The sequence below is a fragment of the Sphaeramia orbicularis genome, chromosome 24 (genome assembly GCF_902148855.1).
Source record: "Sphaeramia orbicularis chromosome 24, fSphaOr1.1, whole genome shotgun sequence".
Classification (NCBI taxonomy): domain Eukaryota; kingdom Metazoa; phylum Chordata; class Actinopteri; order Kurtiformes; family Apogonidae; genus Sphaeramia; species Sphaeramia orbicularis.
This window is the reverse complement of record NC_043979.1, coordinates 21,922,221-21,937,583: the sequence shown is the minus strand read 5'-3', so window position 1 is coordinate 21,937,583 and position 15,363 is coordinate 21,922,221. Positions and strand designations below refer to the sequence as shown.

Here is a 15,363-nt window from a genome sequence, read left to right as displayed (position 1 = left end):
TTTATAACTGCTGAACTAGAAGGATCGACGCATGCAAGTGTGTCAGGACATCCTCGAGCGTCTTGAAACCAAACCAGACTTGCTAGGGAGAGTCATCACCGGTGATGAGTCATGGATCTTCAAATACGACCCAGAGACCAAATGCCAGAGTCTTCAGTGGAAGAGTCTGACGTTGCCAAAGCTGAAGAAAGCAAGACAGTCGAAATCCAAAGTCATGTTGATTGCATTCTTCGATGTGAGGGGCATTGTCCACTGCAAGTTGTTGCCACAGGGCCAGACGATCAACCAGCACGTCTAAAAAGAGATCCTGCGGCGTTTGCTTTGTTCAGTGCACGAGAAGAGGCAAGGGTTGTGGCTGGGCAACCCGTGGGTGCTTCACTATGACAACGCACCTGCTCACAATGCCCAGAGCATCTGACAGCTCCTGGACGAGAAGAACACCACCGTGTTGGAGCAACCTCCCTACTCACCTGACCTGGCGCCGTGTGATTTTTTTCCTCTTCCCCAAGCTGAAGGAGGTCATCAAGGGGACCCGTTTTGAAGACGTGGACCACATCAAGATGGCCGTGATGACGGAGTGCATGGAGGTGTGACAGAGAAAGGCTGGGAAAGTGTGTTAGACTCCAGAGAGATTACTTCGAAGGGGAAAGCTTTGTCGTTTGTAGTTTGGATTTGAAATATACCTTTTGTGACACCGGTCCTGGAACTTTTCTGACACACCTCGTATTACAGGCTAAAAGTAACCCAGGTGCAGCAGCCAAAGCCAGGCTGGACAACTGACAACAATCTGCTCCCCGAGGTGAATGTGTAAACTAATATTATATCAATATCACTTTATATAGACCCCATATGTGACAGATGCAAACAGTGTTTTGGAATTATCCCAGGATAAAAAGTTACTAGAATAATCTGTTTCAAATAACATCCAAAATCATCAAAAAACAGCCAAAACAGATCCAATCATTGCTATATTCAGAGTGAAGCTGCGACTGTTGAACTTTCAGACACTCATTTTAATATGATACGTTTTGTGATGTTGCTAGCACGTAGACTAATTCTGTTAAAATGGAAACAAAAAACGCCTCCAGCCTGTTTGACTTCATTACAAGATTTAATGAAACATTTACAGCTAGAAAAATTGGAGCCTGATCTGATTCTGACAGTGATGTCAGAATGTGTTATTGTGTTATTGATTTGTGTATGTGTTTTGCAAAAGAAAACATCTAATAAAGAGATCTATTATTAGCAGGTACCTGTGACTATAATTATGATTTTGTATTGAATTAACACAGTGCTAAGGTGCATTCTTCAGGTTTGACCCTCATTTTTTCAGCGTAGAATTTATGCAGTTAAGTAGGCTTCCAGTGAAGTATTACTAGGACAAGAGCAAGGTTTTACTGCTTTAAAGACCTTCTGGTTTAAGGTTATATAGTATACTTCTATAATAAGGAAAGTCAGAAGAGACATTCTCCAATAGGGTCACTCTTTGCTTTCTCACGGTGCCTCTTAGTATCCCAACTGTCTGTCTACTCACTGCTTTTTCCTATTTTCTTTTTCTTTATTCCTCTGCATCTTCTATGAGAATTGATTGGTCAGTGATGGTCAGTGGGCAGCACTTTTATATATTTTGATGTGCTATCTTGAACATAACTTGCTCTGGGGCAGGTTACCATAAAGTTTCACTCCAGTAAGAAGTACAGTACATATGCGGTACTGAAAACCAAGGGTTGAACGAGACGTTAGCATGTCAACACGTCAACCTTGCTTCGTGATGCAGGCACCTGAAGAAGAATTTAGTCAATGACACCCTTCCCTTTTATAGATGTCAGCCTTATCCAATAAGAAACAAAGAATACATTCTGCAAGATTTGGTGTGTGGTCAGGCCTGACCGCTACAGCGTAACCCAGGGATAAAAATCAAGCAGCCAGTGAGGCAGTTTGACAGCGTAACTTGTCCATCACACACTCAGCTGACCACCCAGCTAAAAGAAAAATATGTTTTGTTGAAGACCTGGAGGGCTGACGTACTCCTGTCAGAATGTATCTTAATTTCTCCTCTCACCTTATTCTTTTGCTTTTAGGAATCAGTTCACCAGGTAGCTGACCAGTAAACAGGCAGCCATATAGTCTGCATATAGCCCAACCATACCCTTAACCCACTTAGTCAACCAGTCTCCTGGTTGAACGGATGTTATTATTAAGGGCCCTGACAGCGCTTCCACCAATTATAGTAAACCAGCCAGCAAGTCAGCCAGTGAGCCAGTCAGATTGTTGAGTGTGTGCTCATGAAGCATGACAGTGTTTCCACACACCAATTACAGTGAGACAGTGGTACAGCTGTGTGGTGGCTTGGCACTCAGCCACACTATAAGTACTGCTATCGATTGACAGAGAGACACAGAAAGAGCACGAGGAGGGCTGGTGAGAGAAACATACTTAGTGAGGGAGAAAGATGCAGAATAGAAAAGATATAACTGTTCTCAAACTCCTGTTACTTCCTGTTGGTGTAATGATGCATTTGGCCCTCATTTACTGAAAGTTGTGGTTTGATTATTGCACATACATTCATTTTTATAGTCATCAAAAAAAAAAAAAAAAAAAAAAAAAAACAGACCAAAAGTACAGAGGAGACCAGGATGAAAAGTGACAGGCCTCCCTCATTCTTCGCTCTTTATTTCTCTCTGCGCTGTCTCCTCTGATCCTGCTAATTATCACAGTTTGACAGCGCAGGAGAGGAAGAAACACAGAGGGCGAGGGTAAGACAGGCAGCGGCAAACATGGAGAGGAAAATCGTTTTTGCAGCAATGAAATAAGACAGGAAGAGCAAGAAAAAAAATGAGAGTGAGAGTAAAACAGAGATAGAGAGGGAAAGGAGTTTCTAAAGCAGCTTATCTCGTCCATTCTATGTTAATGAGGGTATGAAGTTATTAACTTAATGGGGCCTTGGCGCTGTATATACTCTGAAACAGTCACCGCAAAGTTCACACACAATTCCCTTAACCTATTGCAACACACAAAGTAGTTGGCGTTTGGTTGTAATACACTTTAGAATACATTAAAATTAATGTTCTAGTCAGTGTAACAGTATAGAACATAAAATGAATCGCTGCAATTACTTCAGAGACTGAAGTACACATTCAGTGTTGCTTTTGGTCTTGCCAGTGATTAGTGGCTATAGTGAAGGATTTTAATAAAATGTAGTGTGTTTTTTTTTTCTTTTTTTGCAGAATTGAAGTTGTCATTGTGTGGACATTAATATATCCAGTGACAAATGTGCTGTGTTCACTAAGAAAATATTTTATAGAGTAGCACAGTGTTGAATAATAGACAGAAAAGTGTTTATTTATTTATTTATTTATTTATCTATCCTTTATCTATCCAGGAATGTCTCGCTGAGATACAAGATCTCTTCTTTCAGGGAGTCCTGGTTAAATTGGTAGCAACATCATTTAATGACTACTACGATGCTACAGTGAAATGACCTTTGACCTTTGGGATATACAGTACTGTGCAAAAGTCTGTGCCTTTGTCACCATTAGATTTATTGGTTTAGCAGTGTTATAATGACCACACACATGCAGCCAGATAAAACCAGATTGTACAGGAAATATGTACGATACTAAAAATAGTAGTTCTAAAAAATAACAGCTTCTACAGACCAAATGTTTAATGTGACCTCCTTTTGCACTCAAACAATATGAGATTTGCTCCATTAATTTTATGCCATTTTACACCAGGATTCATTCAACAGATGTCAAACATTTCTTACATTTTTGACTACTTTTTGTCATGTAAACAGAGGTCATAATAAGTACAGATTTTAGCCTTTAGTAAACATTTAGTTCTGATTTCTTGCATGTTTTTAATACCGTGCACACGTTTCCTGTATTTTTCTTGTCACTATGGAAAACAGACTAAGAAATAAATATGAATGCTCCTTACAGCCCTGCAGAATAAACTAAAGGTTGTGTAAGACTTTTGTACACCGCTGCAAAATGTCATTAAATCATCATTTTATCATATGACATATATGTGTGAATTGCTGTGACAATCAGCCTATGAATTCTGAGTAACAGTCAAAAACTGGGGATGCTGGGTGTGATGACTGAAATAGTGTTTCTTATACCAGTGTTACTTTCCACTTCATTTTGTTTTTGGTGTTATTCACTCTCTCAATTTTGGGAGGGAAAAAAAAACTCAATTATACTTAGTCATAATAATATAACTCAGTTATTTTAAAGCCTTTCAGATCTTGAATAAACTATGTTTGAATGAGCACAAATTCAGCCACTGCCATTGCTAAATTGTGATTTTATTCGCTTATAATCAATGTCTGCCTACTGATATTAATATAGTATTATATTAGTGCATCCCCAGCAAAAATGTGTTCGTGAGGTAACCTTGACCTGTGACCAAGAAATTCTAAACAATTCATCCTTGAATTCAAATGAATGTTGATGATGCATTTGAAGAAGTTCTATCTAGGTTTTCCTGAAATATGAAACGGGTCAGACAGACAATGGAAGGGGTCATGGTTAACTGCACAACCTGATGCTGATGGAGGCCTAACAGAAATGTATAATATTGCCTTCGCATTTGATACTGAATTTCTCATATAAGTCTCTTAAAAATTGAAATCTGAAACATAACCCATAACCCACTCATCTGCATCACTGTTATAGAACCAATGACTAATAAACAGGTAATTACCATTAAGTTTGAAGATCATTATACTGATAAACACAAACTGAGCAGCACGTATCCTAAATGCAGCTGTTTGAAGTATTGCAGTATAAAATAAAGTACTTATGCAAATGATTTGGCTTACTGTATTTATAGTGCTGACTGATAAATTGTAGTTTCATCAGTCTGTGACATGAACATGCATGATAATCAAGAATTCAAGAAGTGTGAAGTCTACTTCGTGTCCCTGATGATACCCCGAAGAAGACCTGTATACTGCTCATTATCACTGTTGTACAAACTATATGTCTATTTTCTATACACATTGTTTATCCACTCATTCCCACCATTTTTTTCCATTAAATGTTTTTTGGGGGAGTTTTTCATCATTTGTGCAGGGGTGAAAAGACAGAATGTGTTGTATTTTGCATAGGTTATAAAGCCCTTTGAGGACTGTGACATACTGTTACTGAATTGCAGCTGCAGCGACCCTCAGGTTAATTGGTGTCAATTTAGTAACAAATGTGAGATTTTTCTATATATTGCAAGTCATTCATAATAACAATATTGGAAAATGTTATCACATATTGCACATTTTCCTCGTTTTCTGTAGGCCCTGTCAGAAGTATGTTTAAAAGCTAAAAAGACAGATGAAGCACAATGTAAACCTCTTAAATCTGTGCTAATTTGTTTAGTTTAAGTACTTACAGCCAGGAGTATCTGCAGTGAGGAGTGAGCCACCTCTATGAACTGGAAATCCATCACACAGCCAGATATAGATATATATCGGTGGTCCTCAGGTGCCCAGGAGGGAGGAGGGGTGATGGGTGTCACCCTGCACCCCGGGCCATTCTCCATCCACCAGGAGCGATGCATGGACAGGTTGAACGTCAGGACAAGGTCAGAGTCCTGGCAAGAGACAGCGAAAGGGAAGAGAGGGAGATAGACAGAAAGAGAGTTGAATTACACCTTCAGAAATACGGCAGGTGGGGAACAAGGCAGGGCTGGGCTGAGTGTCAGGGCAGGTTTCTACCAAGTTTTAATTAAATCCAAACTGTGTGTCATATCCAGGTCTGAGCCATAAAGAGGGGAGAGGAGAGGGTTCGGCTTGAGCTAAAAATACTTCTTAGATTTATAATGGTAATGATCTGGAATCACTGTGATTAGATCTAAATCATCCAAAGGCAGGGGTATAATAAGGGAGGAGAGAGGAGAAAGAAGCTACCTCTGTGGTAAAGTTACTGTAACATACTTGACAATCAGTAAATAAAGAAACATTTCTGTCCCATCCCGGTGTGGTTCACTTTTACTTCACAGCAGCAGGGAAAAAGACCATGCAGCAGTGACCGCTGCAGCTGCAGTGCTGCTGCTTTGGCTCTCCTCGTTCAATCCTTTTAACTCTAAATGCCTGAGAGATCAGTTCTGATAGTCGCCTTGGTTTAAATAATGCACATATTACCACTTCCACTTAGCAAGGACATACATAGATCATTTCAAAGACAGCTATGCAAACCGCACAGACACACAAATAAGCACACCCACAAATGCACACATCGAGCACTGCTTTGCTATTAGTCAAATGAAAAGCTGCAATGCTGAAAGCAATAAAACACTCGCTAAACCTTGCTTGCTTAATTTTTCTGTGGTGAGTTCATTTTTCATTTCTAATATGTCAGGAAAAAATGATGAATCGAACATGATTTTCTTGTATTTATCTGAATCAAAAAGCAACTCCTTTTCTAACCTTGGAAAAATAAAACATTAAACAAGGATGTAGTAGATGCTTTTGTGTAGCAGTGAGGGATCATGAGGACAGGTTGTTTTAACCATCACTGGGGACGAAAATCTGACATGACACAGCTTGAATATCACCTTCACAAACGAGGCAGTAAATGTACGAGGTCTTTTATTCACTAAAGTTTAATGAAGATCAATGGATGCACCTATTGCAGAATTCTGGGCCAGTACTGATAAAGACAATTTGGCCGACAGCCAATGTAATTATTATCATTATTATTTATTTATTTATTTTTGGTTTATTTTGTTATAGTCATTTATTTCCATTTTTGTGCCAGGGAAATCTTCATGGCATACAGTATATAAAACTGTTTTAAAGGCTTTCAGTGTTTACTTTACCTTTGAATGAGCTCATATTCAGTCATCCAAATATATGTATGATTGATGGGCCGGTGGATTTATGTGACCACTAGAGGGAGTAGTGAGCCACTCTGCCAGTCTTCAATGGTGAGGAAAACTATCACCATGAGACCTTCGACCAAGGACTCAGAAAGTGATGGGATGAAAACCACTAAGAAACAACTTTTAGAGTCAAACAAAGTGACAAAGTGATAAAAGCTAGAAGCACTGATGTTTCTCCACTGACACAGCTTGAAATGAAAAGAATGGAGTTTGATGATGAAATCACAGCTTTTCTCCTACATGGGTGACGTTGATTATGGGGCCTATGAAGGTACAAAGGTACTCTTTCTCGAGCCACGTATCAGACTAAGCTGTGACAGCTCTGACCTTGTTTGGATGATTTTAAACATATCTTTAGTGCAGCTATTGACAACACAAACTTTACAGAAAACAAAGGTGACTGTGGTTATTTGATGTCTTAAAACAGAGCTATAATGTAAACTATCAGCTGATGCAGCACATAGAGATTATAAAACAGAGTGTTATTTGATGGACAAAATAACCAGCAATGAGTTTTAGCTTGAAGAAGAAACTTGATACCATAATGTGTGTAAAGAATGAGCTTTATACTTTATTCAGTGTGTGATATAGTCTGTGCATAGATTTATTCATTGGTGGTTTTGGTCTTGGTGGTTTTGTGTGACTTCCCCTTGTAGTTAAGAGTTTGAAATATCAATGCTACATAAAACCACTTTACATGACTCAATAGATAAGCCACTGCTGAAATGACAACATATGTGCCAATGTATGAGATAGTCTATTCTTGACATTATATCCTTTGTTTCTTTTTTTTTTTTCATTATTATTATTAAAGATACAGTTAACGAGAGATAGAAAGAAAAACCAACAAAAACTAAACAAAAGACAAATTGAGCAAGTAAACAAACAGGCAAACAAAAAACAATGACAAACAACAACAAAGACAACATCATATTACAATGAAAAAGATAATAAACGTAAAGAGCAACTGAACAGTATGGACTGATTAGGGGCAATAGGTTAAAGGAGAGGGGGGAAGTGAATGAAAGTGAGAAAGGGAGGGGGGGTAAGAGTGCAAATAATTATTATAATAATGATAATGTTAATAACAACAACATGACAATATATAGCAATAATACTAATAGTCTTAATTGCTATTACTGTGGCGGCGGCAGCCGCAATAACAGTAAAAAAAACAGTTAAATAATTCAATATTTATAATATTTTATGACAATTATCCTATGTTTCTGATGAAATAGCCATAATGTATTGTTATCTTTAGTGAAGGGGATATGTTGTCACTGACAGATCCCCAATGAAACAATGTTGGTTGTTAAATAAAAATGACAGACAATGAAATAACGCTTGCATGATATAATGTAAGTAGACATATCAACAAAATACATATAATCGTTTTAAGGGATATTTTACTGAGGAAATGTCACGTATTGTAGCTTCACGTGGTGTTATTGACAGATATAACCTGCTTAAAATTCCCCAACAAATGAAATGCTCTCAGTTAAACCAAATTACCCAAGACAAAACGTCCTCTGAATATATTTTCACTGGGACTGTCACGGCCGATACGTTACACTAGAATGACTGCGTAAAGAGTCACATAAGTCACATTAGAGAGTGAACGGAGACCACAAAACGCAGATTGAGTTTGAGCTCTTCCATGTGACCCAACAGAGGAGTTAAACCATGTCTGTCTCTACACTTTGTCTTTATCATTACCTCTCTCCACCCCCCGCATCAACATTTGACTCTGTCACATATTGTTCTATGCCTTACCTAATTTTTTCCCCCATTCTCCTCTCTATTAATTTATATCGCAGTCTTTCTTTCCTCCCTCTCGTCTCCCCCTCCCCCTTTTATCCCCTCCTATTCTTCCTTGCCCTCTCTCTATTTCAGTGTAATGAGTAAATGCCTCATTAGCGCCGAGCTCTGATTAATGCCACCTCCCCTTGTTGTGCTCCTCTTTTTAATGAGTAAAATCTCTCTAAACTTCTCCACTGCTACATCTCTGCCATTTCTCTCCTTCCATCGGTCTCGCACTGTCATTGCCGTGCCCCATATAATCATACTTATTTCCTGTTAATTTTTTCCACCTCTTTTCTTTCCTCCTTCGTTTTCCCTGTCGTTCACTCCTCCGACTCTCTTTTTTCTTTTGCGGTTACGAAGAGGGTGATCATTATTTCAGTTGCAGTCTCTATCAGTGCTTTGCTAATGAGCCTCTCCGACAAAGATGCAAACACAAAAGTAATTATTAGTGAAATGTTGGATTTTTCAAGCAAGCGGGTCACACTGTTTCTAATTCTGCCGTGTTTTATGAAGGCAAAGAAATGGAGGTAACATCAAGGTCAATATTTTAGTTTGGCAAAGTTAGTTTTGCTAGCCACTTGTGGATTACAGGAACAAATTAAGTTGAAACTTCATTAAATTAAAAGCAGTTCTTTCTTGAAACAACACAGTGAACGTTTAGGGTTTTCACTTTGCTCAGTACACTTTTATGATCTTACAAGTTATATTTAATGTGCCTCACATTCTGGGGTAGATGGAAAAGTAGGTCAACATGACATGAGAACTTCAATACATCAACAGGAAAAAAACAAAAATAAAACATCTTCCAAAGAAAGAGACACCTATAGAAAAAGTACACTCCTCTGTTTTACACTGAGCTACAACTAAATATTGTACCTTTGCACATGCACTTCATCAGCTTCTGTAATTTCAACTGCTGCTTGACACTGAAGTCAATGCTTGAGTATCTTAAAGTGTGATACAATAGATGATCACTGGATGCTGGCTCCAAAACATTCTTGTTCCGATTGATTTCCATTAAAGAATGTGAGCTTCTATCTACAAATACTAAATCATAGTCTTTTCCAGAAGCCATTACGGTGTAGCATACTGTATTTGGTCCTTTTAATGAATGTACTGGTTGTGCTATTGTAAATTATTGCTCCATTAATAAGATTTTAGGGCCAATTAATGTAATTTAAGGTGTCAAATGTCAGTTTGCTTGCCTCTGTTTATTGAATAAAATTTATATATTTTTCCTTCCAGACAGCTCTGCTGTAGTTGTGATTAATGCCCTGTCCTCGTTAACAGGGATATATTTCTGTACAGGTATTTTTCTCCGCTGCTTAAAAAAACGAATGGCTCTGTACACATTACAATGCAAAAATGACAAATGGGTACAAACTCAGATGAATCAGACAGACTGTGAACAACATGAAGTTTAGATAATACTGAACTAGCAGATGCATCAAGTTGAGAAACAATGACAAGGTAAGTTATCAACTTAACTGACTTAAATGGTCTAGATTTTTAAAGTGTATTCTTTGCATTAAATAGGTTTTGCCAAAATGCTGTTACATGTGTCCATCTCTCAAATGTGTCAGTGCATGAACGTGATCTACTGCAGGTAAAACACTGATTAATACAAGTAGAGGACTTATATTTGATGTTTTAGGTACATATTCATTACACAAACAACAACAGGTCTGTACAGTTTGGGGTATGATGCCTTCATTTTCTAATATGTTTGTTTTCTGTGTCTGTACTGAGTTTTCAAAAACCTTCACTTTGATAGGCATCTAAAAAAAATTCAATTTTTGTGACCTAAAAATCTGTTTATAAGTGAGTGAGATACCCAAATGTAGATAAAAATGTTTTGCAAACTAGCGTTATGTGTGGACAGGCCATTGGTTACACTTACAGTGACCCACTTTGTTAGGCAAATGTCTAATGAAGTTTACTATTGCTTTCAGACTGTAATATTTCGTGACATCTAATGATCAAGATTCAGTGCCAAAAACCTTATTATCCTCCTCTCCCTACCCTGCAGTACTTGGAAAACAATGCAGAAGTACTTTGTTAGAGTCAGTGCCTTTGGTTTAGGGGATATTAAGTGGCTCACACTCAAACACAGTAGGTTATAACGATGCACCTTAACGTTAAATGCCAATGGCTCATTTTAAGGAAACACACACAGTTACACAGTTCTTACTTTCGTGTATTTATGCACAAGTGAGAGCATAACTGGAAATGCAATGATCCATGTCTGTGATCAGATCCTCCTAAATCTTGGACCCTGGACTTTCACATACAACTTGGCTAGGTATCGTAATTTAGCTACATTAGCTAATGATAACTTCAATTCAGTATTGTCTTGTACAGTGTGCTCTGTCAGACTGACAGTGCTAACCTGCTAATTAGTGTGTTTGTGCTACATTATCTGGAACTGACATTTCTGTTTAGCAAGTAGTTGAAATTACTTAGTAGAGTGTAACATTCCCTAGAGAGCTGTTTGTCCTATGTTTATAGTACTGTAAGTTAGCGTTAGCTCTTCCCCATCAACAAATGTCTCCAAATATGGTTACTTGTGTCCAAAAAACACAATTGGAACTGCCAGAATCCCAAAACAAAGCTTTAAACAGTAGTATCACCAGTAAATCCACTTTTTTAAAACAGTATAAATAACATGGAACTAGGCTGGCGTTAATAGGCTGTACTATCTTCATTGCATTCATCCTGCAGGAGCAAGCCACCACAGCAGCCTCTACTACTGCAGATAGAGAAAATTGGATATTAAAAAAACATGCAACAAATTCTATTTTCCCAAATTATCTGTTGGACCAGTAAGGAGGTAATATGTATACATATAGATAAAAAAATTATCCAAATATAAAGAAGAACGTGCACAAATGATTTGGAAGCAAAACCTAAAATTATTCCACCAGCAGAATACAAAACAATTAAATTGCACCGGTGTCCTGGCATTGATGTATTGATTTTATATGGTGGAATTTATTTAGCATTGCAGCATTTAACCCAGCAGGATGATGAAGTCATAGCTCCAAAATAATCTTGAGATATTAATCTGTGTTGATGAATGGGTTGTTTGGCTTGCAACGTAGAATGAAAAATACTGGCTAGCTACACTGGTATTAATATTTTTGACTATGTGCATGTGCGTGTGTGTCTACATGAGCATGAGTTTGTTACAAAGCATCCTCTCCTCTTTCCTCTCCAGTCTCTTTTCACTTTATATTCTTCTTCGTCCTTTCTTACCGTCTGCCTCCCTCTTTCTCTCTCGGACATAACACACACACACACACACACACACACATACACACACACACAGTCTATGATTTTCAGTGTGCTAGTTGAGGATCATGCACTCATGCTCTCAGGTCTTTGTCTCTAGCTGTGGGCTAGTGCCGCTTCAATGAACCACATCTGTTCTTCACTGCTTCTCTCTCTACCCTTCTCTGTCTTCGTCTGCCCCCCCACCTCTAATTTTTCACACACACACACACACACACACACACACTCAATTTCCCCTCAATTTCCCATTGCTCTATTTTCCTCGGTCTTCCCCTCCCAAGAGATGAAGAAATGGAGGCGAGGAAAGACCTTTCAATATGGTCTCACCTGACAGACACGAGGAGGGGGAAACAAATAACGCTAACTGGAGCTCAGTTTGAAAGGAGTGAAGTAATTACAATACAAATGAAGAGTGTGTAAAAAAAAAAAATCTATTATTTATGACTGAAAAAAAAAGAGGTGTTTACTAACAAAACTTGTTTACTGTGATCTATTAACTCGATACTTTAGGACATGTTCTGAACAACGAATACAAGGTGTTACCATCAAGACAGAGACACAGGCTTCAGGAGGCACTGTTTTGTACGCTAGTCAGTATAATAAAGGACCATGATCATTGTCTTATACAGTATCACTATGTTAACTTTAACGACAAATGTATGTCTTTGTCTCTCTGTGATAAAGGCATTATGTGATAGATATATCCCTAACTGTCAACAGCAGGGGCAAGTCACACACCAGGACATTCTCACAACTACTAAAACAACCAACAAATGTTATAGAGTACATCTCCACAAACTGTATGACTCTGAAAAAAATGTGAAGCTCATTATTCATGCACATGTGTATTATGGTATCATCAAGTTTTCTTCATTCTTAAAAAAACAAAACTCAAAAACAGCCACAGTAAAACCAAAAATCACCTCCATTTTCTGTACAGTTTAAAAATCTGTTTGGAATTGTTCCAACAAGGTCAAAACTGTCAAAGTATTTTACCCCTTCATAGGCCTCATAATCAAACTCACCAGTGAAGAGGAAAGGTATGATTTCAGCATCAAACTCCATTCTTTTCATTTAGTATCCAATGGTGAAAATCATATTGGCACTTTCTTTGACTTTGAAAGGTTGTTCTTAATGGCTCTCATCCTCAAACATTTTAGTTTTTAGTTCCGAGGAGAAAAGACAAAGTGACTACCTCCTCCCTCTAGTGGTCACATAAATTCATAGCGACACACTGGCCCGTGGGTGTCAATAAATTCTTATATCTGTGATACAGTAACATCTTTGACATAATATTAGAACTCCAATGACACTTATAGGTAATTCTTTTTAAGTATAAATACTACATGTCCTTTAATTTTTGTCTTTTTCATGCTACAAATGGAGCAGTTGAATTCATTAGTATTATGAACATAATATATTAGATCATAAATATCACTACCACTTTTTGATTTGCTTTGTTTGAGGTGTCAGGTTAAGGACTAACACAATCTCAGTACTTTGTTGTTTGATTTAATTTTTTACTTATGCATATTCAGGGTTCTCACTCTTTCCCTAAAATTATTTTCCAGGACTTTTCCAGGACATTTTCAGCTGCTACAGAGACAAGTTATCATGTCATACTCTAATACATACCCCTGTCCCCTTCATTCTTTGGAAGTGTTCTTTTCTACAACTTGCATTTACCCAGTTTGTTTCTATGTTTACTAATCAGACATTTAATGTGCAGTCTATGGCTATAATTTATCTACGAAAAATAATTATGACAAATGTATCATAGAATAATGCAAACACACAGCATAGCATTTCATTAGCATGACTAACTGGAGTTAACATGTTCAATTGGGCAATTCCAACTCAACTTTCTCTTCTCTCTTACTTTCTCTCCTGCGCTTCCTTTAAATCATATTTGTATATTTTCAATAAATCACTGAAAAGCAATTTCCTTTGTTTCATCTCAGTTTAGGCACACAAAGTCACAAAGCAGGGAGAGGATAAACAATATTCCAGGATAACTTGACCATTTCCAGGACATTTGACATTTTTTCTCATTTTCCACATGGGCCAATAAATAATTGAGGGACTTTTGAAGTCTATGGGTTAATAACAACCACCTTCTAATTAGCTAAACAATAATAAAATGAGCTTATTCAAAAATTGTTTTGATTGTGTTCTTTTTACTCAGTTGAGATAATCATGACAGATGTTTCTTTTTTTGGCAATATATCAAATTTTAAATGGAAAATAACAAATTGTATCTGTGTCTGAGAAATCAATTTCAACTAAGTTACCCAAACACCTGTCAAGGAAATGTGTTCATTCCAATTCACATGACCCGCTCCGCATGATGTCCTCCTGAAAAAACCCTGGCAAGACTCCAAGACTCTATGTTCTTTCTCGTCTTTCTAAATTATTTAATATAAAATAGTGTGTGAGTCAAGTGTGTATTTATCGCACTCTAATGTCAACAGTGTTACAACAATATCTTTATAAATAACTTTCAATTTAAATTTTCCTCAATTGTATATATGATATTTAGAAGAATCTTTCTGTAAAAATGACATGCAATGTTACGGTTATGTTGATTTTTTAGCCTGAAAACAGCAAAAATGTCAACTGTTAACTATGTTACCCTGTAAAGGTACCTCAAAAAGTCCCTCAATTAAATATTGACCCATATGATTTCCATGACTGGAAAATTGGTCATTCATTTTCCAGGTTTTCCAGGACATGCAGGAACCCTGATATTTTGATGTTGGAAAAATATTGCATCAGTACAATTGTTTTAAATGTTCTGCGGCTTCTGAGGAGTTTGTCATATTCTGACTATAAAGGAGTTTAAAACCAAAAATACCGTATCATTTACACATGACTTTGATTACAATAAGTTTTGATACTAATTGATCATGGTTTATCAATATTTTTGGCATTATCCTTACATTATCATCAAGTAAAACAAGTTTCACATCTGCAAGGAAGCTCTAGTCTGTCGTTTCTTTCCCGCTCACTGTTTTCACTGATATTTTGGAGATGGAAAACTGACAATAGATGGATGGTTGGATAAACGCATGGATGGACAGTAGGAAAAAGGGAAGGAGTCCCAGTTTTTCCCCATGAGTGCTTCAGCATCTGCTCCCTGGCTCCAATCACATAAATGCCCCCCAGGACATGCATGCACCAATAAAACAACAGACACAGACTCACATATGATCTACCACACCTCTTTTATACGCTCTAAATATACAATAATGTCGAGGTGATATGAATCTTACAGACAGACAGCACATAAAACAACCACAACAACAGTCAGAGAGACATTCATGCTGCCTCAGAGATCAGCAGATCATCAAACTAAAGGGCAGAAAATCACAGCGGGGACAATATTAG

General features: G+C 37.5%; 1 protein-coding gene across 2 annotated transcripts in view; it reads right to left on the bottom strand.

The window, feature by feature from the left end:
* The window catches only part of nkain2 (sodium/potassium transporting ATPase interacting 2), a 118,493-nt gene that overhangs the window by 28,426 nt on the left and 74,704 nt on the right, over positions 1–15,363 (bottom strand). For both annotated transcript variants that reach the window (XM_030128955.1, XM_030128956.1), the window contains exon 4: positions 5,392–5,592. In XM_030128955.1, the coding sequence (XP_029984815.1) occupies positions 5,392–5,592 (201 nt within the window). The remainder of the gene's footprint in view (positions 1–5,391; positions 5,593–15,363) is intronic.